Consider the following 27,729-nt stretch of genomic DNA (forward strand, 5'->3'; position numbering starts at 1 on the left):
TGGTGATGGCATGCGACATATGCAGCAGGTCCCTGTCCACAGGAGTGACCCTTTCTTTCTCTTTATCATGTCGTGTGCAAGGAATCCGTGACTGAATCATTTCGCTCCATTGAAGAGAAATTTGAGGCGGGTATTTGTACCCTGACTCCCGCCGAATTTCATCTTAATTGCTCGGTCTCCTCCAAGCCGTCATCACCCCCAAAATGTCGGCAATATTCGCGCCGAGAGCTTCCACGTACCAGCAAGACACACTCGTATACATTGACCGACAAGCCAAACAAATTGAACTCAACCTGCAGAGTTTCATCGATGCTCAAAGTGAAGGCCTTCTTGCTGGCCTGGTGGGACCGCAGTCCAATGCTACTCCCTCGACTAGTGGGAGCCATACTCCAACCTCAGCGCTGGGTAGTGTCCAGGGGCCCTCTACTGTTCCAGTGAGACAACCACCTCTCGAGAAGATTGGTCTTCGTGCGGCTCGGGAAGGCATATTCAAATCTATCTACGACTTGCTGAAGTTGAGAGAGGAGGAACATGAGCTACTGATCTCCCAGGTCGATGAACGACACGATGCACTCCAGGACATTGATGGATTTAATACCAAGCGTGCCGGCTTAAAGGCCGCAATCTCGACAATTCAAGACGATCAGGAAGGTCAGCGGACCAAAGACCTACGAGACGAAAGTCGCAAATTGGAGGAAGACATCCATGAAATGGAAACCAGACTGTCCCGAATGAAGGCTAGGCACCAAGATGTCATCCGGGAATTGTCGCAAATGGAAAACTCGGTCGACTCCAAGTTGTCCTCCTACAAAGCTTCTTTAACACTCTTGGAGTCGGACGCTCAAAGATACCTCCAAAATCCGCCTGTGAGACCTCTATCGGCCAAGTCTAGTGACGCGACGTTCTACACCCTGAACCCAAAACGACGGACCCTCGATCTCGCCCACGAACACTGGACCAAGGAGCAAGCGGACCTGCGCAGCCGAGAAAAGGAAGTTAAGGCAGAGATCGAAGCGCTGGAGGCTGGTGGCGGAGTTTGGAAACAAGTAGTCGGGGAAGTTACCGGTTACGAGAAGCGGTTGAAGGCGATCATGCGCCGCTTCATACGAAACCAGTCACAGCTTCTGGGTCCAGAGGGTACTTCACAAACCCTATCGGAAGAGGGCATTGCCCGGACTGTGCTAGAGGATTTGAGACACACATCTGAACGCGTAGAAGATCACTTAGAACTTGCGGAGAGTAAGAACTGGAAATTACTCGTTTGTTGCATCTCTGCAGAGCTCCAGGCTCTGCAAGAGGCTCGCCAGCTCCTGCTGAATCTGTTCAATGTGTCCGATGCCGACGTCCGGTCGCCTGTCGATGGCCCCAGCGATGATGAGCACGATGTCCATGCTGACCCGCTTGGGGTGGACAACCCAGAGCCTCCAGCTGATCTATTGAGGGATACGGAGGAACCCTCTCCTGATGTAGTTTCTAGGTCGTCTGGGGGTGAAGATGATGAACCAGATCCCGCTTGGCTACTCCCAGAGTCGTGACTGTTATGTACACCCAGTGCCTGGTTCATCTACTTGGAAGATATTACTAGCTCCGATCAAAGTGGCTTGAAAGCTTCCGGATATCTATACATTCTAATCATGAAGCATCTTTTGCCTGCTGCTTTCAGGTGTTTGCTCTAGTTAACACAGAATTATAATCTGACATGATCCGAGTAACAAGCTAGAATTAGGAGAGCAACCACTTCGCTGACTAAGTTAGTCACCATGCCCATAATATTTGGACAAGCGCATTACGAAAAAATGTCACAAGGGATGATGTCTGCATGACCCCAAGTATATAGGTTTGTGGGCAAATTTATACATATGTATTGCATGAGCCCCCTGTGACCCCGAAGTATAGCACTGGGGACAGTTAATGGAAGCTGTGCAGTACAAACTGCAGCAGCGGCTCATTGACCACCCATCTTTTGCCTGGGTTCCGTAAACGCTTGGGCCCGACCAGCGAGCGTCCCACACAAGGTACTGTACAGTGCAGTACACTCGTACTTCCTCTATTAATCTCCTCCCTGTCAACAGGCCTGCTGATTTAATTTAAGCCAAGTAAGCTGTTCCCCGCCTCCGTCCCACAAGCACGACTCAAGAAGTTTCCAGCATCCTAGTGATATGCCACAGATATATATGTGCTGAGGGTGGATCTGGAACTCGCCTCTGATAATGCACCTCCCCACCGCGACGCACACCTTCACTATTCCGTCCCTCCATGATGGACTCAGGCTCGACTGCCGGATCTACCATCCACAAGGACAGTTGAATTCCAGCAGTCCGTCATGTCAGCGGATACGAGGTGCGATCGTTGCACATCCGTACGCCCCTCTCGGAGGATGCTACGACGATCCGGTCGTGGCTTTCGTTGCAGGGGAGCTTCTCCGAGCTGGGTTTGTGGTGGGCACCTTCAACTTCCGGTAAGCATTGCCACCCCTTTTGTGTGTGTTTCTGGGATATCGTTTTCGCCGAGATGTCTCATCCATCCGTCAGCTGCTTGACAGTCCGAAACCCTTCATTAGTTCCAAACTAATATGTGTTACAGTGGCGCCGGTGGCTCTGAAGGGCGGACAAGCTGGACCGGCAGGCCTGAACTGGCCGATTACGCTTCTTTCTACGAATTCATGCTGCTCTATCTGCATCGCTTGAGAGACACACGCTCTACTTCATCGCAGAATGGCGGAAATAAGCTTGAAGCGGTGCAGCTTGTATTAGGCGGCTACTCATATGGGTCAATGATTGCTTCGTCTCTGCCGCACCTAGATCTGATTGCGGATGTTGTCAGACAAAGTAACCATGGTACTCCCATGCATGAGATCTACCAAATCGCTCGAGATCTTGTTTACTGTTCAGAGGAAGACAAGGCCATTCTCGAACAACAGAAATACACGCCTCAGGAGATGAAAAAAGCCGCGGGCACCATTGAGAGAACAAGGGTCGCCTATTTACTTATCTCACCCATCTTGCCCCCAATCAACCGGTTTCTGACATTATTTGCCAAGCTGTCGCTTGACATCGGACCGTTTGAGTCATCTCAGAGGCAGTCGATTCCTTGTCCGCAGCCAGCAGACCAGGTGTGTGCGCATGAAACACTTGCTCTCTATGGAAACCAGGATACGTTCACATCCGCACATAAGTTGCAGACTTGGTCAAAAGAGCTCAGCCAGAATCCGTCAAGTAAGTTTCAGTCGGTTGAGATCGATGGAGCAGGGCATTTTTGGATTGAGGATGGTGTCCGATCTCAGGCCAGAGACGCTATCAGGAACTGGCTATGTCGAATTCATTAATCCCCGCGCCGTGGTCAGTAGGTAATGTGGATTACATCACAAGAGCGAATGAGTCTAGATTATCTTCCATACAATGGCCATCGGTGCATGGGGCCCGAAAGAATGAGTACTGCCAACCAGAAGTCAGTTTCACATGCGGGCCAGGGATTCGACTATGAGAAGTAGCATGTGAAACTCGTCCGTACGCATGACCGGCCATCCTGGTCTGGGGAGACCGACAAAATACCCAATTAAATGCAACGCAAAGTTCGGATTCGAACTCGAAAGAAAATATCAGCTTTGTCCTAAGCATATGGAGGGAGATAGGTGTGTGAGCTGGGACGGTCCTGATATCCTCCTTATCACACTCGAGCAACTAAAAGACCGACACCACCACACCAATCACGCCAAGGCTATTGCAGCCTGCTAAGGACATTTTCTCACGATAGTGGGTAACTAACCCATCCTCGTCAGAGGTAGTTGATGCAAGGCTCCCTTGTTATTGGACCCTTGGACTTCCGATGCACGGCAACCACGGTCGCACACCTCCATGCAAGATCGCACCTTATGAAGAACCGCACCAGACGCGGATCCAGCTGGACGCGTTCATCAAACAAGCAAGAATAATTACCTCACCCCTGCGCATGGAACCCTGTTTGCAGTCTGTTGGTGTTCTACATTTTTCGCCTTCGAGAACCTCAAAGTCTAAGAATTATCCTTACTCAACGATAGTACAGTACATGTAGAGTGACAAATGTGGGGGAAGTGAGATCAGCGGGTGCTAGTATTGGAATTACTCTAACAGGATCAGGCCGGAAAGATAAACCTAGAGCGTTCGAGGGAATATTTGGTGTTGGGAAAGTATCTGACTCAAAACTCCGTGCTGATGTGGGGGGCAATAAGGATGAGTGGTGCATGATGGCATCAAGGCGCATTCCAGGCAAATCCGATTAGAGTTGTGTTTGTGTGGTTCAAGTTCTATTCAGCAGGTTCGTCAATCTGGACTGCAGCATCTGACCCGATGAGGGATATTACCCATTTGACAGTTACTACTCCAGTAGGTAGGTGGCATGAGGCAGTTGCCCCTCTAGGCGAGCAACCCTCCTTCTATTCTATTCCAGAGACTGAGGGATGTCATTATGTAGGCATCATTCCGACCCGGGGCTCCATCTCTCTCTCCCCGCGTCCAGTATGAGTGAGTAGTGCAGACAGGGAGGATCGGCAGCAGCCGAAAGAGGACAGCGGGGGAGATTGAATCTCCGGCCGGCCTCGTGACGTTTAGGTTGAGTGAGACCTTGGAGAGTTTCCTCTTTTCCCCACCCATAATTCAACCCCGGGTCTCATCTGCTGCTGCTGCTGCTGCTGCTGACTGAGCCTTTCAATACAATCTGCAATCATAACCCCCAGATCCCTGTCCTCACCCTTTTTTTACTTTACTTTACTCTACTTTACTTTTCTATACCCTTCGCACTCTATGAACTAACTAGGGACTAAGTAGTGCCTAACAACAACTTAATCCATCCATCCATCCTAGAATCTCACTATTGCCATCCATCCATCCCAAGCTTACTATACCAATCTCACTTGACTATATCACTACAATCAGTTCCACTTCCATTCTACATCACTTTACCCCCTTTCCCGTTCCCCCAACGCATACCAAGCAAAGCACTTTGTACTTTCTTCTTTATTTGTTCCTTCCTCTTCTCAAACACCCCTAGAATCATCCACAGACCTTTCCAGCCCACAATCATCGTCCTTGTTACTCTAGTTCTGCGGACGTCTTATTCTAAGCTTATCTCGCATGCGTCTTTCCTCATACATGGACTGATGCGGGCCCAAACCTGTCATGTCATTACTCCACGATCCTACCGTTGTGCGCACTCAGTGCAATAGTAAATCCAAGCGTCGTCCAACTCAGGATGCGATTCGAGGCGCGAGCGGCGGGTCTCGGCGTTCACTGCTCAAGTCCATCTCAGTCCCCTCTCTGTCATCCGTTGTCAAGAGCTCTTTGACATGGGCTGGAGATACATTGAACTGCCGCAGAGATGGCGTATGTGCCGAGCAATCCAAAGCGCGCATTGACATAGAAGACAGGAAACAGGTTCTTTACTTGAAAAAGCGGAATGTGAGTTACGGTGTCTACTGCTGGCAATTTCTCCAGCGGAGGTAATGAAAATGAATTGGTAGCCATCTAACTAACACCCTGGTATAGGCAGTGACATATGACGAGTGGCGGATTTGTGCTAGCGAATTGGATGACCTGGAAGAGCACACCATCTGGAAGCAAACCCTCGACTCACCTGACTACGACGTCCGTCTGGTCCAAGAACGTCTTCAGCAGCTGGAAGACGCCCGCATCAGTTGTGATGTCAGCCGGATGCTGTTCCTAGTCCGTACGTCTTTGAGTCGCGACTTGGGAAACATGAGTAATGCCTCGCTTTATCGGTACTCCCACCTGGGCACGAAAGATTTGATAGACAAGTATATCACCACCGCTCTAGACACAATATCCTCGCTGGTCGAGTTATCGGGGCAGAATCGGTGTGATGGTCTAGAAACCAAGTATATACTCGATCAATTACTTGCAGCGAGACAGGCATTCGGGCGCAGTGCGTTGCTGTTCTCGGGTGGTGCGACCTTCGGCATGAACCATATCGGCGTGCTGAAAGCTCTTTACGAAGCGAAACTCTTACCTCGAATTATCTCGGGTGCTTCAGCTGGCAGCATTGTGTGCGCAGTGTTCTGCACACGGACCGAGGACGAGCTTCCGGCCCTTTTGGAATCCTATGCATATGGCGATTTTGCAGTCTTTGGCGAAGAGAGTGACACAGATAATATACTGCAGAAGACAGCACGGTTCCTCAAGTATGGTTCATTTCTGGATATATCACATCTGGCCAAACTCATGAGAAGCTGGCTTGGCGATATTACATTTCAGGAAGCATACAATCGAACACGACGAATACTCAATATTTGCGTCTCTAGTGCGGGGGTCTACGAACTTCCCAAGTTGTTGAACTATATCACTGCTCCGAGCGTGTTGATCTGGTCTGCTGTGTAAGACGTCCTTTTGCTTTTCAATCTTAACATCCTTCATGTCGACCTCGAGACTAACCTCAATAGTGCTGTTTCCTGCTCAGTGCCTTTAGTCTTTTCACCATCCGAGCTCATGGCTAAAGATCCTCTGACCGGAGAGCCGGCGCCCTGGCACGACTTACACAAACAGTATATCGATGGATCGGTGGATGGCGACCTGCCAATGAATCGGCTTTCGGAGATGTTCAATGTCAATCATTTTATCGTCTCGCAGGTCAATCCACATGTCGTCCCATTCTTGCCGAAGGACGATGGTCCACCTCAGCGTGGAAAAACGTCCTTCAATGCCCCACAGTGGCTTCATACTGCCACTCATCTGGCGAAAGACGAAATAATGTATCGCTTGACAGTTCTCTCCGAAATGGGAATTTGTCCAACAGCTTTGACGAAGACCATGTCTATTGTGAACCAAAAATATTCCGGTGATATCAATATCTATCCGAAAATACTGTATAGCAATTTCCCGGTGATGCTGAGGAACCCGACAACCGAGTTCATGCTTCAAGCATGCCTGAGTGGTGAACGTGCAACGTGGCCCAAGCTCGGGCGCATTCGAAACCATTGCGCCATTGAATTGGCCTTGGATATAGCAGTACAGAAAATGCGAGCACGGGTGGCATTTTGTCCTACCAAACTCGGCGTCCGGTCAGATAATAGTCTCAACAGCTACTCGCTCGAGTCGCTAGATAGCAGTGGTGGCCGTGGGCGCATGCTGAATAGACGAAGCTCGTACAACCATGAATTGGAACGAAGAAAGTCCGCCAAACATCACAATACCCGCCCAAACACCCCACACTTGCCGAGGTCTCGAAGCGTCTTCTTATCCGATCAATCACAGAGCATTGCCTCCGTGGCCTCTGCTTGTGGGGATCACGATTATCAGCAACGCACGCAAGAGGAGCGGGAGGACTCCTCCAATACTGGTGACGAACCTTCTTCCATGGAATCTGACACCGAGGAAGAAACACAGACTCTGTCTCCCAAACGGCCGCCGATGAGCAGCACTTGGCGAACCTGGGAGCCATGCTCTCAAGATCACCCTTATTCTTGGATGGCTCTCAAAAGTGATTCATTATCCTCACAATTGACGCCGGGTTCCTCGTCGTCCTCCGGCCAATCTGTGCGATCGCCACTTCAAGGGTTTGCCACTCGTTCTCCGGAATATGTATCGTGTGGTATGCACGAGACGTCATTATCACCTTCCCGCCAACTGCTGCGAATGACACCAACGACCCATGCCAAAAACCCCAGCAGGTCCTCTTTGACACTTTAATATGAATCGATGATTGTTTCAAGGAACCCTGCACATCCTTGTCTGTGCTTTGACGTGGCAAGTGTGCTCTTTTCATGTTCTCAAGTCTTTTTGCATCACCCAGTCATTTTTGTCTATTTTGGCGCATACCTTTTCCTACGGCCTTAAGAGTGTATATGACCCGAGTCCATGAGCAGCCTAGATGTAAGGGGCCGGCGTTTAGAGTGGCAGATCATTGACTGGGCCAGATTTAGATAGCACTACCTAGCCATAGACTTGCATCAGATAAATGGAGCTTCGTGATTTGCTGACTCGACAATTTACTATTTTGAATTTCCTAGGTTGGTTGTATTTGTGCTGGCAGACCTACAATGACATGCATGAAGCACACAGGATGGAGTCAATTGTGTCTTTTAAAAATAGAACAGGTTCATGGGCGCATGAAGAGGTCTGACGATTGGCTTGGACTGTACGACTAAATACCTAATTGGTAAATAGTAAGCATATAATTAGTACTGGTGACCTGTAGGTGATGACCAGCGCTAACTTGCTGCGAATCGCTTTACTGCACAGAGCTTGGAAGCGACGCGATTTCCCCTCTTTCTGGCGCATCGCTAATTGCCTGGCGGTCCAACGATCCAATAGATGGCCCCAATCTGGGTTGCACCCGCTGCAGTGCTACTAATTAGTTGAGTTTAATATAGGAGATACTGCACATATGAGTACTAGCTGCCTCAGGCTAACCCCGCTCTCCACTTCCAATCTACAGGGACATCGGCGGCTAATCTCCAGCTAGTATGCTTTCCAAGCTCATCTCCATGCTAGTTACGTGCTTCTAATGTTGGAAACATACACTTCCTACCTCCTGTTTGCATTATGCAGCGTCGGATGTCGCTTGTTTGCTTCTGATTTACGGCACGATGACACAAATATCCCTCCATCCTAAGCGACTGCGTTCCTGTGGATAAGCTTTTATATTCACCGTCTCCCCCGGATCACAAAGGATTCACTTCTCAGCCTTGTTTGGGTCTGTGCTTTCAAGAACTGCCTGGAACGAAGATCCGATTGGGTTATCCTCACATTCTTCAGCTGTGTTCTTTAGTGTTTCTACAAGCGCTTGCCCAGAGTTCAGCTGTCCAGCTGTCCAGCCAAAGCTGACAGCCACCAACACCAACTTGAAATCCCAGTGGTGCTCGACTGCTTCCCCCTAACCCTAGCATGCGGCTTTTTCTTTGCTTTTGCTCTGGCTATTGAGGTGCTTGCTGTCTTTGACTGTTGGTTTCTTTGTTTGTTCCTGTTTCGAGGTGCCCAACAATCCAACCTTGAAACCTTGAAACATCCCTCGTGATGGCGAGCGCCGTGAAAGGTCCTCTGGGACGATTCCGAAAACACGATTCTCCCTCGCCACTGCATGAGCGATGGGGTGACGTGAGAATCACCGTTCCGACTGAGGGGTCCTGGAATCAATATGAGAATCCTCGCCAGTCCTCGCTCCGCGAAGGGACCTGCAGCACGGGCTTCGTGCCTGCCGCCATGAGTCGCGGCCACGACGATGAGACGGCCCCGTTGACAGAATATGACCATCGAGTTGCCAGGCCCAGCTCATTGTCCGTCAAAGCTCTAAACCCGCGCCGACTATCCGTGCGGCTCAATCCTCGATCCAAGACCTCGAACGACTATCCCCAGGAGAAAGACCAACAGCCCACCACCAAAGCGGAACGCAGACGGTCTCAGTTCGCCTATAGACCCATTCAGCAAGACTACCCCAGCGAAATCGCTGAAAAGACAGCATTCCCAGAGCCCCGTTCTCCACGATTCAAATACATACCCGCCGGCGCTCAATTCGCAGAAGAGCTTAGAGCGATCTCACCAGAGCTTCATTCCAGCCGTCGTGCGAGCTCCTACATCCCTTACGATGAAGGCTCTCTGGAACGGCGTGCGCGACCTCGGACCCGTTTTGACCAGCTCGAGGATGCATTCGGAGACCAAGTGTTTGAGGGGGAGCACCATCACTCTAGACAATCGCGATCTTTGGCCTCCCCGCGCCGAAGCGAGGCGAGCAGTAGCCGACGCGCCAGCGCTTCGGTGGAGAGGGGTCTCAAGCTCTCGACGTTTGACAAAAGAGCTACTCGGCTGGGGAAGTACATTACCACAGCCATGGTACCTGATCCAGACCAGCTATACGAATGACTTCAGCAACGAGACATGAGCATCGACGTTCGATAATGCCCGTGACGGCCTACGGAACCAGACCGATTCAAATCTTGCATAGCATTGCTCTTGGCATGGCGTTTGGTGGCTGAATTGCTTTTTTTGAGAGTTCCGGTAGAAGCCGGTAACTTAGTTACTCAGTACTCACTGTATATATTCATAATATAATTAATCGTATATTATTGTCAGTATGTGTGCACAGGAGTCGCTTTTTGGAATTGTTTGGATCATTCAATCGGATTCAATTGTTCAATTATTGTCCGAATTACTAACCCTTGAGGCGAGTGGCTGACGTCAACCTGACGAGTTTCTCCATTCCATGTACTGTGACTTCCGCAAATGTTGGAATTTATTTTCCGCTCCCAATTGGCGGGATCTCATCCTCAGTACTAAGGTACTCTTAATATCTCTGCTGACTTCGGCTTGGGAGCTGTCAAGCCGAGAGCAAGATCTTGCCGTGGTACCTGAAACTACCTTGTCGTGGAAATTCCGAGAGGAACAACCCTGACAATGATAAGGACATGACGCCATGAAACCCAGGCCTCGAATCAAGTCGACTCCCCACAACATGACGCCATGTTAACGCACTTCAAGGGCACATCAGACAAGCAACAGAATAACTACGGAGATTGATTTATAGTGTTCGGAGGAATGTGTTCTATCCCATTGATCGACATTTATTCGATATTTGTTCTTGAGCCTATACATATAGCATTACTACGTTGCCCACCATGCCAGATTCAGTAGTTCAGTTGCTATGTGGTGTTAAGGTATGGCCGATCATCCCAGTCCGTTCGATGTTTTTTTCAACACGTGCTAATTAGCTTCCAGAATGACCCATGGGGCAAGAAGGGAAAGGATTCCCTCGCCGGTGTGCTCTGGTCCAAAACACCCGGAGCGGGAGAGGTTGATGATTCCAAGACCTATTCTGAAGTGAGCTCTACGATCGCACCGCTCCTGGCGGCTCAGCTACTGACAAGTCACAGATGTGGATGGGCACATACCCTACAGTTCCCTCCAAAATCCTGTCCACAGGACAGCTGCTGAGCGACTACCTGCAAGAGAACCCAGAGGTTGTGGGCAAGTCCGCGTTGAACAAATGGGGTCCGGAGGTGCCTTACCTACCTAAGGTATGAAACAAACCCTCGGCCAACGCGCCTCGATTGCTCAGGGCAAGCAGTCTAACCCAAAGGACAGATCCTCTCTTTCTCCAAGGCGCTCCCCCTGCAATTACACCCTGACAAGGCTCTATCCGAGAAGCTTCACCAGGAGGACCCGAGCAAGTTCGGTGATCCCAACCACAAGCCGGAGATTGCCATCGCGTTGTCGAAGTTCGAGCTCTTTGCGGGCTTCAAGCCCTTGGCCGAGATCGAGCAGCTGCTGAAAGTCAAGCCGCTCGATCAGTTTGTGCCCCCGGGCCAAACGTCCGGCCTCGACGACGAGCTGCTTCGCGAGATCTGCCGGATCCTATTAACGCTGCCCCCCTCCATTGTCGCCGAGACGATTAAGGAGCTATTGGAGATCCCGGAGTCGCGGTTCGGGCCCAACCAGCGGTACATCCCTGGTCTCCTCGACCGGTTACGCAAGCAATACCCGGAGACCGACAACGGAAGCTTAGTGGCAGTGCTACTTATGAACTACATGACGCTGGGGCCCGGGGAGGCGGTTTGCGTTCCGGCGGATAGTATCCACGCGTACCTGCACGGCGATATCATGGAGTGCATGGCCCGGTCGGACAACGTGCTCAACACGGGCTTCTGCCCCAAGGCCGAGAAGGACAGCGTCGACCTCTTCACCCGCGCGCTGTCGTTCAAGCCGCATGGCCCGGACGAGGCGATCTTGCCGCGCCGGAAGAGCGACAAGGGCGAGCACTTCAAGACGGAAGTGTACGCCCCGCCGTTCAGTGAGTTCAATGTCCTGGGCACCAGTCTGGGGGCCGGCGAGAAGGAGACATACAAGCCAGTCGGCGGTCCTAGTCTGTTGATCGTGACCAAGGGCAATGGCACAATGACTGTGGCCGGTGGTGACGGGACGACTTTCGACTTGCGCGAGGGCTATACGTACTTTATCGGGGCGGGGGTGGCCTTGGACCTGAGCACGGAGAAAGGCATCGCGGTATACCGCCCGTATGCGGAGTAGAATGAACGAATAGAGGAGTTGAGAGCGGGGAGTGTGTCGATATCTTATATTAGCGATCACGATATGATAACGTGGAATATATTGTTCTTTTGCAACGCCCTCATGAGGAGAGTATTCAGATAGTACTGTACTGTATCTTTCGGGACATGGCAACTTGGCCAAATACCGATGCCGAAACCACAACCCACGAAAGACACATTCCAAGACAAAACAGAACTGCATAACATTCTGCTATATAGCTAGTCATCTACGGAAATGAACAGCTATCAAACAGTATAAATATAGATCCAGACTAGAGCGATAGCTTGATTCTTGATTCTATTTTGGTCCGCGCATCCCAGCAACCGACAAGTAAAATAGCCGCCGGCCGATACGAGAGAGACCACCCACTCACTGCACATGCGCTCAGGGCATGATAGGAGAGGGGAGATCAAACTATCACCATCCAATCGATTAACTCTTTGGTCTCTTTTCTCCCCCGCCTCTTGCAGGAGACAGTTCTTGTCCAAGGTATAGTATACTATTTTTAATTCTCCCCCCCGGACAAGAAATGGAGACCCACGCTGCGCCTATGCTTGTTTTCTTCAGCCCTGAATCAAGGGTAAAGTAAACGCGGGTGGGGGGGGAGCGTGTGTGTGACATCTGTAAGGGCTAAGGGATTCCATTCATGCATAACCCACCAGTATGTCCCGTTGAGATTAAAATAGCTTTTGGAAGGGACCAGGCGGGGAGAGAGGACACCAGACGGCCCAAGGGCATGATGAGGGTGCTTTGACATTCATTCTGGTTTTCTTTTCTCACCTTACTTTAAGATAGGTGGCGGCCGGTTCGTTCATCTCTGCCCCGTTCTTGGGGTTTCTCTTCTTTGCTCTTTGCTTCTTTTTTCTTTTTCCCTTCGCCTCTTTCTGCCCTTTGTTCTTGCGTGTTGTGGGTTAGATTGCTGTGTGTGTGTGTGTGTGTGTGTGTGTGTGTGTGGGGTGTGCATGTGCTTGTTCTCGCTGTCCTCTGGATTCCTCAGTGTGAATTGAGGAGAACGAGACGCAGTGTACTGCGGTTTTATCTCTTTGCTCAATTGGGTGTATGTCTGGTCGTCGGTCAGTCGGTCAAGTCATTCGATATCATTTGGACTTGGATAGACAGACATCAGGGAACACATACAAGATGAAGCCACGGATCCTCGGGGTGCGATCGACGGGTCTCTCATCGTCGAGTATGGATGGGATGATCATTGGAGTGGTCCTTGGGAGCGTCGTGCTGGTGGCTGGTGAGTCTTGAAATTTCCAATTCGTCCTTCTTCATTATGAATTTTCTTATCTCGTGTTTTGTTCTTGTGTTGTGTTGTGTTGTGTCTGGTTCCTGTCGGCACAACCAACATGGAAAGGGAAGGGACTGAATCCGAGAAGACAAACTCGGCCAAACTGACCATCAGCCCAACAACAGTGACCGGCATCCTGGCCTTCCTCTGCCACAAGAGACGCTCCATGCAACGTCGTGAGGACCGACAGTTCCTCATCGACCATCACATCTCCTACGCCTTGGGCTATTATCCCACTCTGCGTGATCTCGACGCCAACCAGAAGGAGCAGCAGCTCGAAGAAGGAAGAGGAGAAGCAGGAGGAGGAACAACGATGTCATCGGTCTTCCCTCCCCCAGCCCAGCCCATGTCGCGTCTCTCAGCTCATTACCACAGCCCGGTGGATGACTTCCTTCGCGATCCACCCCCAGCCTATCAACCTCAACCCTTACCCACCTATGACCCTTCTCGATATCAGAGGGTCGATGCCCCTCCCCCTCCTGCTCCGGCTGTTGGGCTCGCTATCCCCTATCATCATTATCCTACACTGGGCCTTCAGCAGGAAAGACCCCCGTCGTCGATCTTGAGTCCACCAGCTCCCATCATGGCTCAGCGGGACTCGTTGATTACTCCTAGATTCTCCTTTCAGCCTTCACCCACGATAGGTCCCTTGAGGGACTTGAATGATGATGCCTCTCTTGCTTCGTCTAATAACTTAGATGGCACAGCACAGCAGATGCCGCGACGGCCTAGACCTGTGTTGTCGAGACTGGTGACGGATCTTCGATGATCACGAGAGGAGGAAGTTCTTTCTTTGTTTTTCTCAGACCTTTCTGTCGCTCGCTTATAGATTGATACCTCTCTTGTCCTTTTGCTTTCCATTCCTTGGGAAAGCGCTCGTTTCTGTTATGGTTGGTCGACTTGTGTTTGACTGAACGCATGGAGGACAAAGCTGCTTGGATGCATTATGATGATGACGATGACGATGATGTTTATGATTACGAAAAGGAAGAGAGGATGGAGAGGATGCAACAGCACACCAACGACGGGGTACAGAGAGATGGTATGAGCTCGTGGTTGGAGCTACTCCGCCAAAGTCCTACAGGCTCAGCGTCTACAGATGCTATTGGCGATCTACCTCGAAGGGTCCGATGGTAGATGCTGTGACATGAGCTAAACCGAAGCAGCTCTTCCCTGAGCGTGTGTCACTCAACTCCAGGTTGGTACTTTTTCAAAGCTCCTCTTACCCCTCTCCCCTCACGCCTCGCTGTTCCTTCCCGTCCTCGTTGCGAGTAATCTTCCAAGTCTACTGACGCACGACAGCTCAGCTGGAGTCGCCTTAGTACTTCGTCCATCGCGGAGGGAAATGGATTGATCTCTCGAATGGTTACGTCCGGCGGCTAGAACACCGGGAACAAACAGGTTATAGTCTAACCCATCATGTGTGGAGGTGGGGGTTGGTTGTTGGGTGCTCGGCAACAAGTGCGACACGCCATAACGTTTGCGAGCCGACAGACGACGACTTTGCAGGCACCCAGTCTGCGTCCATTAACCCAAAGGAGAAAAAGCTACGATCAGTGGGCTGGCCATTTGGTCTGGGTATCTCGAGAATTCCCGCTCTTGCTAGGGTCACCAGAGAGGGGGTCATGGTCGCCGCCCTGCAGCTAGAGAACGAAGGAGGATTCCTCGGAGCCGACAAGCTGCGGAGTGACGACGAGATGTGACAATGACTCCTCGTCTGCTGGAGGGGATCCATCCAGGCGCGTAGATAAGCTCTGCGGGTGGTTCGGGTCCAGCCGCGACGATCAAACCGGTGGTTGTCCTTTGCGGCTTCCCCTCTTTTCTCGTCGCCAGACCCTGGCCTCCTAGGCGAACAGCCAAATGGTTTGCTGACGCCGGCCGAACCACTGGCCTCGCCCTAATTACCTGCTGACCAGTGAATTGCGCAAATCTCGCGCCCTTGCTTCAGCTATTACGAGGCCTCCAGCTATCACCTCGAGCGGTTAATATCGCCTCATCCGTCTTCACCATGGCATGTCTCAAAATCGATACTACCAACCTGCTAGCCTCGACAAGGATATTTCCCAGTCTTCCAGTGCTGGTTGACGCCGAGGTCACTAGATGCGCCATGCCAAGACGACGACCAATTATTAGGCGTATTGCTGTCTGCCATCCCAGTAGCTGCACGCAGCTAGCAACTTGCACAAGCAGGTTGACTGCGCCGCGTCCACATCTTCGCGACTGACCTCCTCACCCCTGCCCAGCAGTTACGCGGACCAGACCCCCTTCCTGCCTCAAACGCCCGTGAATGGCGGTGATTGCGGCCAACCTCCGTGCCGCTTTCATAAAAGCGATTTGTGTTCGGATAAAAGTGACCCTCACTCGACTTTCTTCCCCCACTCCACCCGGACGAAATGACTGCGATGAGGGTGTGCGAACCAGACTGTCGGGTCGTGTGTGAATGCCTTACACACCCGTGCGACCGTCACTGACTCGCCTGGCCCAGGATGACTACCTGCCGCTGCTGAAGGACTTGCCTGAAGGAAATCCAATTGTCGGTCCCCTCTGACTGGGACCCCCATCGATCAACCTTTTGAGCGATATGCATGAGCCCTTCGGCCGGCGTAATTTTCCTGTCATCGAGTAAAGTGTACCGGCTCGATAGAGACGGGTCTCGAAGCCTGCGGCGCCGCATGGTGGTCTTCGTCCCTTCGACTACCTTCCTCTTTGAGACAGCTTCAGGGACTACGTTGTAGTGGAGGGAATATTGGGTAAGAAAAGGGGACCGGCTACACACTGGGGGGACCCCATCCTTGAAAGGTACTGTGGATGTCTCGGCTCTTCCTTCCTTGGCCCTCAACTTTTCGATCATCCGTGGCTCGGCCGTCGATGCTAATCCCATCTCAGCCTCTTCAGGCTTCATTCCATGAAAAGTCCTCTTGCGATTATGACGAACCTCATGCAGAAACTGCGAAGGAAGCGGAAGCTATCGTCCGAATTGCACTCACGATGGGGCGACATATCTATCACCTATCCCAACGGCGGCTCTTGGAACCAGTGGGATCAAGCGAGTGCGGGCGCCCGCACATCTGATGGAGACCGCGAACGGCGACAAAATTCACTCGAGCCTGGTAGATGCGCCAGTTCACCTCGCATAGGAGCTTTGGGACAACCGGCCAGCAGAGATGGGCGAGCACAATCCGTTGATTCAGCCATGACCATTCCTACGGGCCACTACGATGCGCGAGTGGGTAATCGCTCCAGGCAGAAGCAACACTCGTATGAATCAACCGTTGTTCATCCGCCGAGTGCCTGGTATCATTCGTGCTCCGACGATGGCTCGATGGAGGAGACAGAAGGGGCAACCGTTCCATCGCCGCAGAATGTATCGAACGGGCGACACCAGCCCTCCTCCGGTCGGCCCAGTCCGTACGAGGATTCTGAACTTTACTCGCGAGCGTCCAAGTCGCCCCCATTGTCTGTCACGTCGCGTATGCGCGGATGTAGTGTCCAGGGGTATTTGGCAGAGTCTCCTGTGTCGATGCCAGGGACGGTCGGGTCGAGACATAACAGCTATACTTCCTCAGTTCCCTCGAATCCGTCCGAGGACCAGCGGATTCCGGGGATTATCCCACCATCCTCTACGCTGGCAGAGCGGAGGGCTAGCCGACGATCTAAGCAGGAGCTTCCCCGAGCACAGGAGATGGTTCCATCTTACGATGAGCTGTATGGGTAAACGGTCTATGGAGAGATCTTGGCGGATACATTGGGTGGCTGTTCTGGCTTACGCATTTTGGGTCGTTTTGGTCGAGTGGCATTTTGTGATTGTGAATTGTCTGGAAGCCCCCAGCCCAGGACAGATGGCGAGGGGCCGGACCGAACGGACCAGGCTTGATGTCTCGCTGGCTGAGAGGCATATGGTGTAGCTCGCGGGGATGGAAGCCCGATGATTAAAGCTGCTGCATTGTGGCGTTTTGTGTAATTAGTTTTGTTTGCGGTTGTCTGCTTGGGAGGCGTTTTTGATATTTCCCGGTACTTTCCGTATTGTTCGGGGGAGGGTCATGCTGCGCAAGGATGGCGTCTCCTCTTCCTCCGTCAAGGTTGCAATTCCGGCGGAGAACAATGATAATCGATCTGATCAAGTCTATCGATCACACCATCTTTCGCTGAATAGCACAGAGGATCAACAAGCAAACAGGCAAACCATGGTTGGAAGCGAAGAGGGCTGACTGAGAGCAGTTGCGGCGAGTTGAGGAGTTGAGATCTTGTCCAATGCGAGGCTGCGTGCAAGCGCCGAACCCCGCAAGCCGACTCGGGAGTGCTTTTGTTCTCCTCCTCCTGCATGAGGCAGGCTAGCAAATCACAGCGACTCATGCTCTTTCCCGGGACTGCAAGCTTCTGCACTCCATGTCACAGTCACATTTGTCTTGTCACAGTGATCAAGAAGCCCCTCGCCTGCTTAGGAGAGGAGGGGGGGGGGGGGCTCCTTCTTAGCGCCCCGATTGACCAGGGGAGGAGTTTTCTTTTGCCCGCCCTGGTTCAATCCTGGTTAATGCTAGTTGAATAGTTGAACCAGTGTCTTCCAATGCTTGGTGATCCGGCACGGAAACAAGGTGGTTCGTTCTCCTTCTCGCCAGTGCGGTCGGTGGTGGCATGCATTTCTATCAGTCCCCCCAACATGGCTCCGATCCCTCATGCCGTCCAACCGAAAGAGCTTGTCATGCATTATTTCGTGGGATCCGCATCGCCATTTCTACCCTCTGATTCCCTTCCCTCCATCCCGTGCCCTCCAGTGCACGTTCTCCCTCATCTTTGCCCCTGGGATTCTCTTGGGTCTTCCACTTCCTGTCGCTATCTCTATCCTCCTGCCGTGCGGTGAGTTCGATGCTGGGCTCGGTCGACCTCCTGCACTCAGCACCTCCATTCGTTTGGCTGTCAGGTAGCCCGGTAATCTCGTCTTACTGGGAGCCCGAGGAACGATCGATCATTCCAACCCTAAGAACATCGGCATGATATTCGAACCGCGGGGCCCGAGCTCCCGATCTACGATCATGTCGGTAGCAGCACCGTTACTGCTGCTACTGTCCTCCCTGGCTTCACCGGCCGGGGCATTGCATGCGACCTACGGTTCACCGTGCTATGACGTCTGTAGCAACCCGACCAACACCACTTCCTCGGAGATGGTCTGTCTGGACGAGTCGTACAACACCACCGAGACTGGCCGGAAGTTCCAAGAATGCGTCTCTTGCGAACTACAGAGCAATTACACCGATGCTGAAACCCAGATTAGTGACTTCAACTGGGGTCTCTGTAAGTTTTGATTCCGTGTCTGGTAGACATCAGGCGCTGATCAGGTTTCCTGCCCAGATAATCTCCGGTTCGCATTCGACACCTGTGTCTACGGGTATCCGAAGGATGTGAACACGGTTTCGACTCCGTGTCTGGTCGCGTGCCTGGGCCTGAGCCCGGCGTTCGAGTTTGAGCTGCTGAACCCGAATCAGAACAACCTGCGGGCCTATTGCGCCACGGGGGCATTTGCCGACAACCACATCGACACCTGTAGTAACTGCTACAACCTGACAAGCACGCAGGGGTATCTGGCAAATTGTGCGTATGATCTTCTGTGAATCCGAGAACGAAGCCGCTAACGGAAGTTGGAAATCATCAGTTCTCGAGGCGATGCGTTATGAGTGTCACTTCCCCGTGCCCACTGATACGGCCTTTCCCATCAGTCCATCGGATATCTTTTCAGAAATTCAGCTTCCCTTCTACAACAGGGATCTGCTGAACAGCACGGCGCACGATCCCATCAACTACCGACTGGCGACGCTGATCGGGCTTCCAGTGATGGGGTTTGTGATTTTCGTCTGTCTGTGCACGATGAGTCTCTTCTTCTGCCTCGGCTGGCGGCGGAGATATGTCCGCCGTGAGCGGGCGTCGGAGCAGCAGCGATGGAAGACTCTGGCTGCGGAGCACCCATGGCGTGGTCCGACGTATTCTCCGCAGGAGATGTATCCGCCGGGGGCGTACCAGCCGCAGCCGCAGCCGCAGCCGCCGCAGCAACTGCAAGAAGGCTCGGGCTTCCAGTTTGTGGATAATGATGGCCGCAGTCAGGTGGTGGGACACTCCAAGCAACATGTGAAAGAGACGGCGGTGGCGATGGAGAGTGATATTTCTCCGGTATCTCCGCAAGAGAAGGGCAAGAAGCCTGAAGACTTCTTCCCTGTCAAGTCTGACTCAAAATCATGAGCCTGTTCCTGCTCTGGGCTGCGAATGTTCCAGCCAGAGGTTCCACTGGCAGGTGTTGACCTGACCTCGACGTGAAGAGGTCGTCACCATGACTGACTGGCCTGCATACGGGGCCGATAATGTTTGGTGTCTTTATTGTTTGTTAGCACATTGTGTCTCTTTTATGATGTTTATGACGAGCGGATCAGATGGGATCATCGCGAGGAGCAGATCTTGTATACCCCCCTCTCCTTCGAGTGTTGCACATAGTTTTGTTGGTAATGTATTGCAAGTGATGGGATGGATGGAGATTCGTGAAGTGAAGTAATTTGAAGAGTTCTGAAGAAGTCTGAAGAATCATAAGCGCGTTGGAAGGGTAGTGTAGTTTCGAAGGTGAGTCCCACAGTGGAGATAGAAGCAACGCCTGCAGAAGACCCTGAATAGTAAATCCCCGCCTCTGTTGCAGAACAGAGCAGGAGACGGAGCTTATATCCTCTACTTCCCCGGTGCGTTAAGCGCGGGGGGCAGGAAGGAGGGAAGGATGAGAGAGGGTGTGAACAGTTGTGCAGAATCCCTGCCGGGGGGGCTATAAATAAACACGGGATACTGGGTGCGGGATCATGACTGGTTGGGCGGTTAAGGAGTGTGTTTCATGGCGAAAGCCACGAAGGAGATTATAAGATAAGAAGAGGTACTGTTGATGATTAGTGGTGAGGATACAATGATGAGGTAGGCGCCAGGATTCTGGAGGATGGATGGGGGGTTTGTGTCTTTGTTGATTTTGATGGTTGTGGTAGATGTAGACTTGTAGGTGGGTTATAGTTAGAGGGAGAGGAGATGCAAAGCGACAAGCGGATCGACCCTCAGTTGCTTGCGGGGAGGGCGATGGTCGCCTCAGGCAGGAACACCTTCAACATCTCCGCTGCCCTGTCGAACTCCGCCAACCACCGCCCTCATTGCGCCCGCATCTTGATATAGCAAGCAATAACTCACCACCACCACCACCACCTCATCTGCCCTCTCTTCTTGGACTGGGACAGACCTTTCCTCTTCACCCTCCACCATCACCCCGCCAAAGAATCCGAGCAGACACCAAAATGTCCGCCCTCACCCCGGATCAGATCAAAACCCTCGAGCAATCGCGCCAACGCCTCGTGCAACTGACGCATTCCCTGGCCTCGTTGATCACCAGTTTGAACCAGAGTGATCCCCTGCCGTCATGGTATGTTATGCCCATCCCAACCCGACCCTTTGCATTTTCCCCTTTCAGCATCATGGACACATGCACAAATCCTCATTGACGGCCCCCCCCCCCCTCCCCTCCTACCCTCATAGCCTTAACCCCAACAACCCAAGTCCTGATGGGACTTGGGACTTGGGTAAAGCAACACCAACTCCTGATAAAACTGACCCACACCTACCAATTACTGATTTTCTTTCTATGGGGTAGGACCTCCCTCCAATCCCAGGCAACAATCATCAGCAACAACCTCCTCACCATCTCCGACCACCTCTCGGACAACCGCGACCTCCTCGCCACCCTCGTCGCCTACCCCAGCCCCTCCTACCCCTCGCGCAACCCGGCCAACACCGTCGCCCTCGAGCAGCTGCTGCGCACCAAGCTCGATCCCCGGGTCGAGGACTGGGTCGCGCGCGGCCGGAAGGCCGGGGGGTCGCTGGCGGCTGCCTCGCCTCCGTTCGTGCCGGGGAATCTGGGGGGTGCAGGGAATGGCTACGGGGGCAGTGCGGTGGCAGCAGCAGCAGCAGCAGCTGGGGCTGCCGGGAATGATAACGGGCTGGATGATCTGGGCGCGCTCGCCGAGCTGTGGGATTGGGCGCCGGTGGAGGCGAACCAGGAGGCGCGGCGGAGGAATTGGGGTGGTAACTTTACGTTGGAGGAGCGGGAGCAAGGGGTCGGGAATGTGGTGACGGGGTTGAGGCGGGTGCTGGAGGATGATGATGATGATGACAGTGAAAGTGAGGAGGGGGAGAGTGGGGAGGAGGAAGGGGAGGGAGAGCCGGATGAGATGGAGATTGTTGGGGTGAGGAGGAAGTCTGGCGTGGGGCAGGGATTGGAGTTTGATATTGCCCCGGTTTCTGCTACTGCTGCTTCTGCCCCGCATGCCCCGGGGCAGCAGAAGGGTGTGGCGCCGGTTGTGCCGTTGGATGAGATTTTGCGGTTTATGACCGTTGGGATGATGCCGAGTCAGAGGTGATTTTGCTCGTTACAATGGTTACAAGAGTTACAAGGAGCGGGGGAGAAGCGGACTAAGAATTATCTGGGTTAAAGAAGCTAAGAAAAAGGATTTGAGACCACTCAACCACGTCGCCGGGTGGTGGGAGTCTTGCCGGATGGCTTGGGCGAGGAGATGCCCGAGCTGGTGGCGGTGGGCTTCGGGGTCGCGACGCCCGCGGCGCTAGCGCTGGCGCTGGCAATAGGCTTGCCCTTGGCCTGCTTCTTGACCTGCGACTTGGCCGGGCTGTTCCAGTAGTACAGCATCTGAGCCGCGAGGATCAGGTTCAGCGAGAATCCGGCAATGAATCCGTACAGGATCAGCTTGTCGTCCACCTCCTGCAGAGTCGTGAAAATGCGCGACAGAGAACCGGCGAGATAGTTGAAGACCTGGAACCAAGACAATTAGCTATAGTGCGCATGGCGAGACACCAAATCAGAACAAACTTACGGCAAATGCACTCAGCTGGCCAGTGCCACCCTCACTCCAAATCGTAAAAATCTGGGGCGCCTTGCTGGCCACACCCAGCGCGCCCGCACCGGCCTGCAGCAGGGACATCGTCTTCGCATCCACGAGGGTCTGGTCGAACAGCAAGGTATACACACTGGCGGCGACGACCGCCACGAACGCCGCCGCGGCCGCGGACCGGCCCGCAAACACCAGCACCAGGACCCCGACCACCACGTCCTGCACGGCGATCAAGGCCGACTCGCCGAAGGTGCTGAAGGGGAAGTTGTTGCGCACGCTGTACGACAGCGTGATGAGCAGGCTGGCCGTCTCCAGCGCATACGAGACGAACGAGACGCCGGCGGACGAGCGCGAGTTGATCAGCTTCAGGATCTGGGGCACCTTGACGATGGCGCTGGCGCCGACGATGGCGATGCCCAGCGCCTTGGAAATGGCCAGCGAGGTACAGGCGGGGTCCTTGCTGATGTCGAGGTCGACCACCAAGGCGTTGTGGCAGGACTGCCCGATCAGCGAGATGATCGCATCGTGCACGGGTTCGGGTACGGCCGAGACGATCGGGCGAAGGACGGGCTGGAGAGGATCCAGGACGGATTTCTGGAGGAGATCCATGATGCGTGGATTGTTTGATGGAAGAGGAGGAAGGCTGACGAAGGCTGATGGTGTGTAGGAGAAGGTGGAAGCCTGGTTTCTAAGTAGGCTGAAGTGTGAGAGTAGATGACAATCAAATAATCAAATCCACCGGTGGAATCCCACCGGTCGCCGCCGCACTGCATGCTTGGTCCCTGCCGTCGCCCGCACCCGCCATCTTTCCCTCTTCGGCTTCAATCCTTCCGATTCCCATCCCGTTGCTTTGCTCTGCATTTAGACAGACAGACAGACCGACCTCCTCACGGCCGTCTGCTGCCTCTTCCCACCCCTTCGCCATGAGTCTCCTCCGCTGCTCCTTGCGAGCAGTAGGACCGACTCGCGATGCCGGTCGGATCTCATCCCAATGCCTTCTGAGACGGTCTCCTCCACCGCGTCTCTCCGCCGCTGGCCTCCGCGGCTTCATCTCGTCTTCCCGCTCTCACTCCGGCAGTGCCGCTTCTCAATCCCCTCCTGCACCTCTCCACCGCTCCTTCTTCTCCTCCAATCGCGCCGAAGATGCTGCAGCAAACAAGAGCAGCTTGCTGTCCTCGTTGTCGACCAACAATGGCAACCCTCAACCCGACTCCCCCACCCGCAAATCAGCATCAGACCACCAGCCGACCTCTACCTCTTCCTCCCCCGTCTCAACTACCTCCGAATCCACGCAGACAGAGCTTCCACACCGCCGAAGGAAACGACTAAAGGATGAAGCTGCAGCCAGCGACGCCGAAGCCGAACATGTCATCCCCCCCGACGCCTCCGCACAGCTGTCGGCCTTCTCCTCCGCCCTCCCCACCACGTCCCCGCGCCGCAAAATGGCGGCCTTTCTCGCGCTCTGCAAACCCCGGTTATCTGTTCTGGTCGTGCTGAGCGCAAGTGCAGCCTACGGCATGTACCCAATTTCGACGCTCCTCGCCCTGGATCCCTCGATGACCCCGCTTCCGACCCTCTCAACCTCCACCCTCACATTCCTCTACCTGACGGCGGGCACCTTCCTGTCCAGCTGCTGCGCCAACACCATCAACATGTTCCTCGAGCCCAAGTACGATGCCCTCATGTCGCGGACCCGCAACCGCCCGCTCGTCCGCGGTCTCGTCTCCCGCCGCGGGGCCGTGCTCTTTGCGATCGCGACCGCGATCTCCGGGCTGGGCCTGCTCTACTTCGGCACCAACCCCACGGTCACCGCCCTCTCCGCGGGGAACATCATCCTCTACGGCTTCATCTACACCCCGCTCAAGCGCATCCACGTGAGCAACACCTGGGTCGGAGCTATCGTCGGCGCCATTCCGCCGCTGATGGGTTGGGTGGCCGCGGCCGGGCAGACCGCGACGACGGGCCACGACACATGGCGCGACATGCTCTTCAGCGAGGACAGCGTCGGCGGCTGGCTGCTCGGCGGGATCCTGTTCGCGTGGCAGTTCCCTCACTTCAACGCGCTGTCGCACACCATCCGCGAGGAGTACAAACGCGCCGGCTACAAGATGCTGTGCTGGAAGAACCCGGCCATGAACGCGCGCGTCGCGCTGCGCTACTCGGTGCTGATGTTCCCGATCTCCATCGGCCTGTGGTGGGTCGGCGTCGTCGGCCACGGGTTCCTGGTCAGCAGCTCCCTCGCCAACGCCTGGCTCGTCAAGGAGGCCTACCGCTTCTGGAAGTACCAGGGCGGCCAGGGCAGCGCCCGCGGCCTCTTCTGGGCGAGTATCTGGCAGCTCCCCGTCCTGCTGGTCGGCGGCCTGGTCACCAAGAAGGGTCTCTGGGATGGCGTGTGGCAGCAAGCGTTCGGACAGCCCGATGACCTCGAGGATGATGAGGCCGACTATGTGTACGTGGACGAGGAGGAAGCTGCTGCTGCTGCTGCTGCTTCCACCGCCACGCAGGTGACTTCCCGGGCCTAGACCGGATCAAAAAACAAAATCAAATACCAAAAACCGTGTAAAACAGAAACCAGATATAGAATGATTGGCATGGCCTGGGGGATTATATGTGAATTTTCTTTAGTGCATCTCATTCTGGTCCCACTCATTTGTTTACGTGTTATATTCTAGATTCCCTGTTTTGGTTCAATGTGGGACGGGCGTTGTCTTTTCTTTTTTTTTCAGGTTGGTTTCGATGGCCTTCCTTGCCTTGTCTTGTATAACAGCCGTCGCGTGGAGCTTTGATGTTTCTTATGTGCTTGTGATCTTACTCTGGTGACGGACTCGGTAGATGGAGCTAGCTGTACTATATCAACAGTACTGAAGGCTGCACTATATCCGAGTGATGAATGAAGTAAAGATGTCTTTTTTCTAGATTCTATACATAAAGTAATAATACAGTACAGGACATAAGCCAGCCGGCCATACATCCCGGGAAACTGACCTGTCATCCCGCCTCGCTTGATTGAATTCGTACACAGACAGAGAGACCACGACTACCGGCAAGTGAAGCGGCAGACTCACTCCTTCACCGCCAGATGATAGATCTTAGCCGCCTCGTCGCTGATGGGACTGGGGGCCTTGACCATGGGATCCTCGCCGGAGCGGCCCATCTTGGGGAAGGCGATGACGTCGCGGACGGAGTCGCGGCCGAGCATGACGGCGACGAGGCGGTCGAAGCCCAGGGCGAAGCCGGCGTGCGGGGGGCAGCCGGCGCGCAGAGCGCCGAGCAGGTGGGCGAAGTCGGCGACGCGGTGGTCGGGCATGCGCAGCACCTCGCGGAAGACGAACTCCTGGACGGCGGCGTCGTGGATGCGGCGGCTGCCGCCGCCCAGCTCGACCCCGTTGACCACCAGGTCGTAGTGGTCCGCCGTGGCCCGGGTCGGGTCCGCGCCGAGGAGCAGGTCGACGTCCGCCGCCGTCTTGGGCGCGGTGAACGGGTGGTGCGTCGCCGAGAAGCCGGCGGCGCCGCCCTGGCCCGGTTCCTCGGCGGAGTCGCCGGCGGCCGCCGGGGTGAACAGCGGGAAGTCGACCACCCACAGGAACTCGAAGCCGGGGATGGCGGGCTTGAAGCCCGTCGCGACGGCGGCGGCGTGCAGCGCGCGGCGGAGGCTGCCCAGGGCCGTCGAGCCGCCCGTCAGCGAGTTCTGTGGCCGAGCCTGGATGACCAGCAGGTCGCCGTGCTCGATGCCCAGCGTCGTCTCCAGGTGTTCGGCGGCCTCGAAGCCGAAGGGCTGCAGCCCGCTGAGCGGTTTGCGGGCGTCCACTACGAAGATCCCCGGCCCGCCGTCTGGGTTCTCGTTGAAGGGCGCGCCCTCGGGCGAGTCGAGGAACTGGGTGATGAATTCCTGCGTGGCCGCCGGGTCGTTGTCGTTGCCTTCGAGCTTGAAGACTTCGACGACCGGATCGGTCAGCGGGGTGATCTTCTGCACGAGGTCGACCGGGAGCAGGTAGTCGATGCGCGAGATCTCCATCCCGTACCGCGTGTCGGGCTTGTCGGAGCCGTACCGGCTCATCGCTTCTTGGTAGGGCATGCGGCGGAAGGGGCCCGAGGGCGCGGGCTCCGGCATCAGCGTCGACCACAGACGGCGGATCACGCCTTCGATGACCTGCATCACGTCGTTGCCTGTGGCGAAGGACATTTCAAGATCCAGCTGCGGGCAGCGTGGTCAGTCATTGGAACAGAGAGAAGAGACGGGGGGACCGTACCTGGGTGAATTCCGGCTGGCGGTCGGCGCGGAGGTCCTCGTCGCGGAAACACCGCGCGAACTGGTAGTAGCGCGGGATCCCACTGGCCATGAGGATCTGCTTGTACTGCTGCGGGCTCTGGGGCAGCGCATAGGCGAATCCGCGCTTGCGGGAGGGCACCAGGAACTCGCGCGCGCCCTCCGGGGTCGACTTGAAGAGCAACGGGGTCTCGATCTCCACGAACGCCGGGCGCGACTGCTCCAGCTCCTGTCTGCAAACGTTGCGGGCCTCGGCGCGGAACCGCAGCGCCTCGCGCAGCTCGCTGCTCGAGCGCAGCTGCAGATGGCGGTGCTTGGGCGGGTGGACGTGATCGCCCGTCATGACGATGTCGTTCGGGAACTCATTCAGGGCCTGGATCTCGCCCAGGACGATCTCCCACGGGTCTCGCTCGGCCATCTCCGCATCCTTTGCTTGCTTTCGCTGGACCGTGCCTTTGATGATCACCGGGCTGTGCGCGCGCACCGTTTTGAGGGCGGCCAGGGTTCCACTCTTCTTGGTCGAGACCAGCTGCACGCTGTGTTTCATGGTCGGGTCCGTCAAACGGACGAAGGCGAGCTTGCTGGACAGCTCCCTGCGGTTGCCGACATAGCCTTGTAAGACGACCTCCTCGTCGGGCTGGGCGTTGGCGAGGAATGTCTCGAAGTCATAGGTCGGGGATGGAAACTCGACTGTAGCAGGTGATGATGGTTAGCGATGGTATATTGTCGCAATGTCTCGGGATATCGCGAGAACAGGTAGGGCGGAGTGATCGGAACCACTTACTCGAGTTCTTGAACTTTTCAAGCAGTTCAGATGTATTCTTAGTAGGTGGAAGGTGCTCGCGAGGCGAGTCTTCGCTATGAGAAAATCGTAGAGGGGAGCTCTGCGCATAGAAAGTCCGGTTCAACGCCGGCCGTCGGCCGCGGATGTAGTTGGAAATCTCAACATAGCTGGCGCGGAGCTGAGGGGAGTATCGCGACGCCCTGGCCAAGAACATCATCAAGTGCAATCAGTCCTCGCAAAGCTTCACGGAAGTCTGAGAGGCCAATTGAGGTCAAACATAAGTGCAGAAGGTTGTTTGTCGAGTGACGCCGAGTGGGACGATGATCCGATAGCCGCGGATTCCAAGGCGGCACAACACGGCAGATGGCCGGGGGATCTTTCCGCTTTCCTCATCGATCCTAGCGCTGTCCGGCCCACTACAAAAAAGGAATTCTCCGCCCATCTTTTTA

The 27,729-nt window shown here is 54.4% G+C and overlaps 12 protein-coding genes across 12 annotated transcripts; 10 read left to right on the forward strand and 2 right to left on the reverse strand.

Moving 5' to 3' along the window:
* The first annotated feature begins 76 nt into the window (after positions 1–76).
* BO66DRAFT_340866 (uncharacterized protein) lies at positions 77–1,641 on the forward strand. The gene has a single exon (XM_025644419.1). It carries the CDS (start codon positions 204–206, stop codon positions 1,533–1,535), a length of 1,332 nt encoding a protein of 443 aa, XP_025507987.1. The 5' UTR covers positions 77–203; the 3' UTR covers positions 1,536–1,641.
* A 569-nt stretch (positions 1,642–2,210) lies between these two features.
* BO66DRAFT_313606 (uncharacterized protein) lies at positions 2,211–3,325 on the forward strand (the record flags this gene model as incomplete). Its single annotated transcript, XM_025643394.1, has 2 exons — positions 2,211–2,458; positions 2,584–3,325. 2 exons carry the CDS (start codon positions 2,211–2,213, stop codon positions 3,323–3,325), a joined length of 990 nt encoding a protein of 329 aa, XP_025507988.1.
* Positions 3,326–5,153: 1,828 nt separating this feature from the next.
* Positions 5,154–7,676, forward strand: BO66DRAFT_313112 (putative Patatin family phospholipase; the record flags this gene model as incomplete). Its single annotated transcript, XM_025643376.1, has 3 exons — positions 5,154–5,432; positions 5,520–6,362; positions 6,417–7,676. 3 exons carry the CDS (start codon positions 5,154–5,156, stop codon positions 7,674–7,676), a joined length of 2,382 nt encoding a protein of 793 aa, XP_025507989.1.
* A 1,051-nt stretch (positions 7,677–8,727) lies between these two features.
* BO66DRAFT_143663 (uncharacterized protein) lies at positions 8,728–10,061 on the forward strand. The gene has a single exon (XM_025642084.1). It carries the CDS (start codon positions 9,003–9,005, stop codon positions 9,843–9,845), a length of 843 nt encoding a protein of 280 aa, XP_025507990.1. The 5' UTR covers positions 8,728–9,002; the 3' UTR covers positions 9,846–10,061.
* A 158-nt stretch (positions 10,062–10,219) lies between these two features.
* On the forward strand, positions 10,220–12,080 carry BO66DRAFT_388238 (mannose-6-phosphate isomerase, class I). The gene is made up of 4 exons (XM_025646508.1): positions 10,220–10,636; positions 10,698–10,799; positions 10,853–10,996; positions 11,064–12,080. Exons 1-4 carry the CDS (start codon positions 10,598–10,600, stop codon positions 12,003–12,005), a joined length of 1,227 nt encoding a protein of 408 aa, XP_025507991.1. The 5' UTR covers positions 10,220–10,597; the 3' UTR covers positions 12,006–12,080.
* Positions 12,081–12,866: 786 nt separating this feature from the next.
* On the forward strand, positions 12,867–14,413 carry BO66DRAFT_143775 (uncharacterized protein). Its single transcript, XM_025642085.1, has 2 exons — positions 12,867–13,269; positions 13,446–14,413. Exons 1-2 carry the CDS (start codon positions 13,086–13,088, stop codon positions 14,087–14,089), a joined length of 828 nt encoding a protein of 275 aa, XP_025507992.1. The 5' UTR covers positions 12,867–13,085; the 3' UTR covers positions 14,090–14,413.
* A 1,833-nt stretch (positions 14,414–16,246) lies between these two features.
* On the forward strand, positions 16,247–17,035 carry BO66DRAFT_313489 (uncharacterized protein; the record flags this gene model as incomplete). The annotated part of the gene is made up of 1 exon (XM_025643389.1): positions 16,247–17,035. One exon carries the CDS (start codon positions 16,247–16,249, stop codon positions 17,033–17,035), a length of 789 nt encoding a protein of 262 aa, XP_025507993.1.
* A 1,291-nt stretch (positions 17,036–18,326) lies between these two features.
* Positions 18,327–19,278, forward strand: BO66DRAFT_309107 (uncharacterized protein; the record flags this gene model as incomplete). Its single annotated transcript, XM_025643265.1, has 3 exons — positions 18,327–18,609; positions 18,667–18,906; positions 18,968–19,278. Coding segments are annotated over 3 exons (834 nt in total), but the record flags the coding sequence as incomplete, so codon positions are not given.
* A 1,346-nt stretch (positions 19,279–20,624) lies between these two features.
* med8 (RNA polymerase II mediator complex subunit MED8) lies at positions 20,625–21,743 on the forward strand (the record flags this gene model as incomplete). Its single annotated transcript, XM_025649097.1, has 2 exons — positions 20,625–20,749; positions 20,978–21,743. The coding sequence occupies 2 exons, from the start codon at positions 20,625–20,627 to the stop codon at positions 21,741–21,743; spliced, it is 891 nt and encodes a 296-aa protein (XP_025507995.1).
* A 63-nt stretch (positions 21,744–21,806) lies between these two features.
* Positions 21,807–22,932, reverse strand: BO66DRAFT_340884 (putative monosaccharide-P-dolichol utilization protein). The gene is made up of 2 exons (XM_025644420.1): positions 22,212–22,932; positions 21,807–22,150 (listed from the first exon to the last, which is right to left on the reverse strand). Exons 1-2 carry the CDS (start codon positions 22,836–22,838, stop codon positions 21,845–21,847), a joined length of 933 nt encoding a protein of 310 aa, XP_025507996.1. The 5' UTR covers positions 22,839–22,932; the 3' UTR covers positions 21,807–21,844.
* Positions 22,933–23,096: 164 nt separating this feature from the next.
* cox10 (protoheme IX farnesyltransferase) lies at positions 23,097–25,146 on the forward strand. Its single transcript, XM_025646509.1, has one exon. The coding sequence runs from the start codon at positions 23,153–23,155 to the stop codon at positions 24,749–24,751; it is 1,599 nt and encodes a 532-aa protein (XP_025507997.1). The 5' UTR covers positions 23,097–23,152; the 3' UTR covers positions 24,752–25,146.
* BO66DRAFT_365390 (aspartate--tRNA ligase MSD1) lies at positions 25,135–27,561 on the reverse strand. Its single transcript, XM_025645209.1, has 3 exons — positions 27,281–27,561; positions 26,480–27,186; positions 25,135–26,424 (listed from the first exon to the last, which is right to left on the reverse strand). The coding sequence occupies exons 1-3, from the start codon at positions 27,495–27,497 to the stop codon at positions 25,291–25,293; spliced, it is 2,058 nt and encodes a 685-aa protein (XP_025507998.1). The 5' UTR covers positions 27,498–27,561; the 3' UTR covers positions 25,135–25,290.
* Between the last annotated feature and the right edge of the window lie 168 nt (positions 27,562–27,729).

Source organism: Aspergillus aculeatinus (assembly GCF_003184765.1).
Source record: "Aspergillus aculeatinus CBS 121060 unplaced genomic scaffold BO66scaffold_4, whole genome shotgun sequence".
In the NCBI taxonomy this organism is placed as follows: Eukaryota; Fungi; Ascomycota; class Eurotiomycetes; order Eurotiales; family Aspergillaceae; genus Aspergillus; species Aspergillus aculeatinus.

Coding starts and splice junctions, on each gene's coding strand:
- BO66DRAFT_143663 (XM_025642084.1), top strand. CDS start 9,003: ATGGCGAGCGCCGTGAAAGGTCCTCTGGGACGATTCCGAAAACACGAT.
- BO66DRAFT_340866 (XM_025644419.1), top strand. CDS start 204: ATGTCGGCAATATTCGCGCCGAGAGCTTCCACGTACCAGCAAGACACA.
- BO66DRAFT_143775 (XM_025642085.1), top strand. CDS start 13,086: ATGTCTGGTCGTCGGTCAGTCGGTCAAGTCATTCGATATCATTTGGAC. Junction 13,270..13,445: donor GAGCGTCGTGCTGGTGGCTG/GTGAGTCTTGAA, acceptor GCCCAACAACAG/TGACCGGCATCCTGGCCTTC.
- BO66DRAFT_340884 (XM_025644420.1), bottom strand. CDS start 22,838: ATGGATCTCCTCCAGAAATCCGTCCTGGATCCTCTCCAGCCCGTCCTT. Junction 22,151..22,211: donor GCCAGCTGAGTGCATTTGCC/GTAAGTTTGTTC, acceptor TCTTGGTTCCAG/GTCTTCAACTATCTCGCCGG.
- cox10 (XM_025646509.1), top strand. CDS start 23,153: ATGAGTCTCCTCCGCTGCTCCTTGCGAGCAGTAGGACCGACTCGCGAT.
- BO66DRAFT_365390 (XM_025645209.1), bottom strand. CDS start 27,497: ATGATGTTCTTGGCCAGGGCGTCGCGATACTCCCCTCAGCTCCGCGCC. Junction 27,187..27,280: donor TGAAAAGTTCAAGAACTCGA/GTAAGTGGTTCC, acceptor CACCTGCTACAG/TCGAGTTTCCATCCCCGACC. Junction 26,425..26,479: donor GCCAGCCGGAATTCACCCAG/GTACGGTCCCCC, acceptor CGCTGCCCGCAG/CTGGATCTTGAAATGTCCTT.
- BO66DRAFT_388238 (XM_025646508.1), top strand. CDS start 10,598: ATGCCAGATTCAGTAGTTCAGTTGCTATGTGGTGTTAAG. Junction 10,637..10,697: donor AGTTGCTATGTGGTGTTAAG/GTATGGCCGATC, acceptor ATTAGCTTCCAG/AATGACCCATGGGGCAAGAA. Junction 10,800..10,852: donor ATTCCAAGACCTATTCTGAA/GTGAGCTCTACG, acceptor GACAAGTCACAG/ATGTGGATGGGCACATACCC.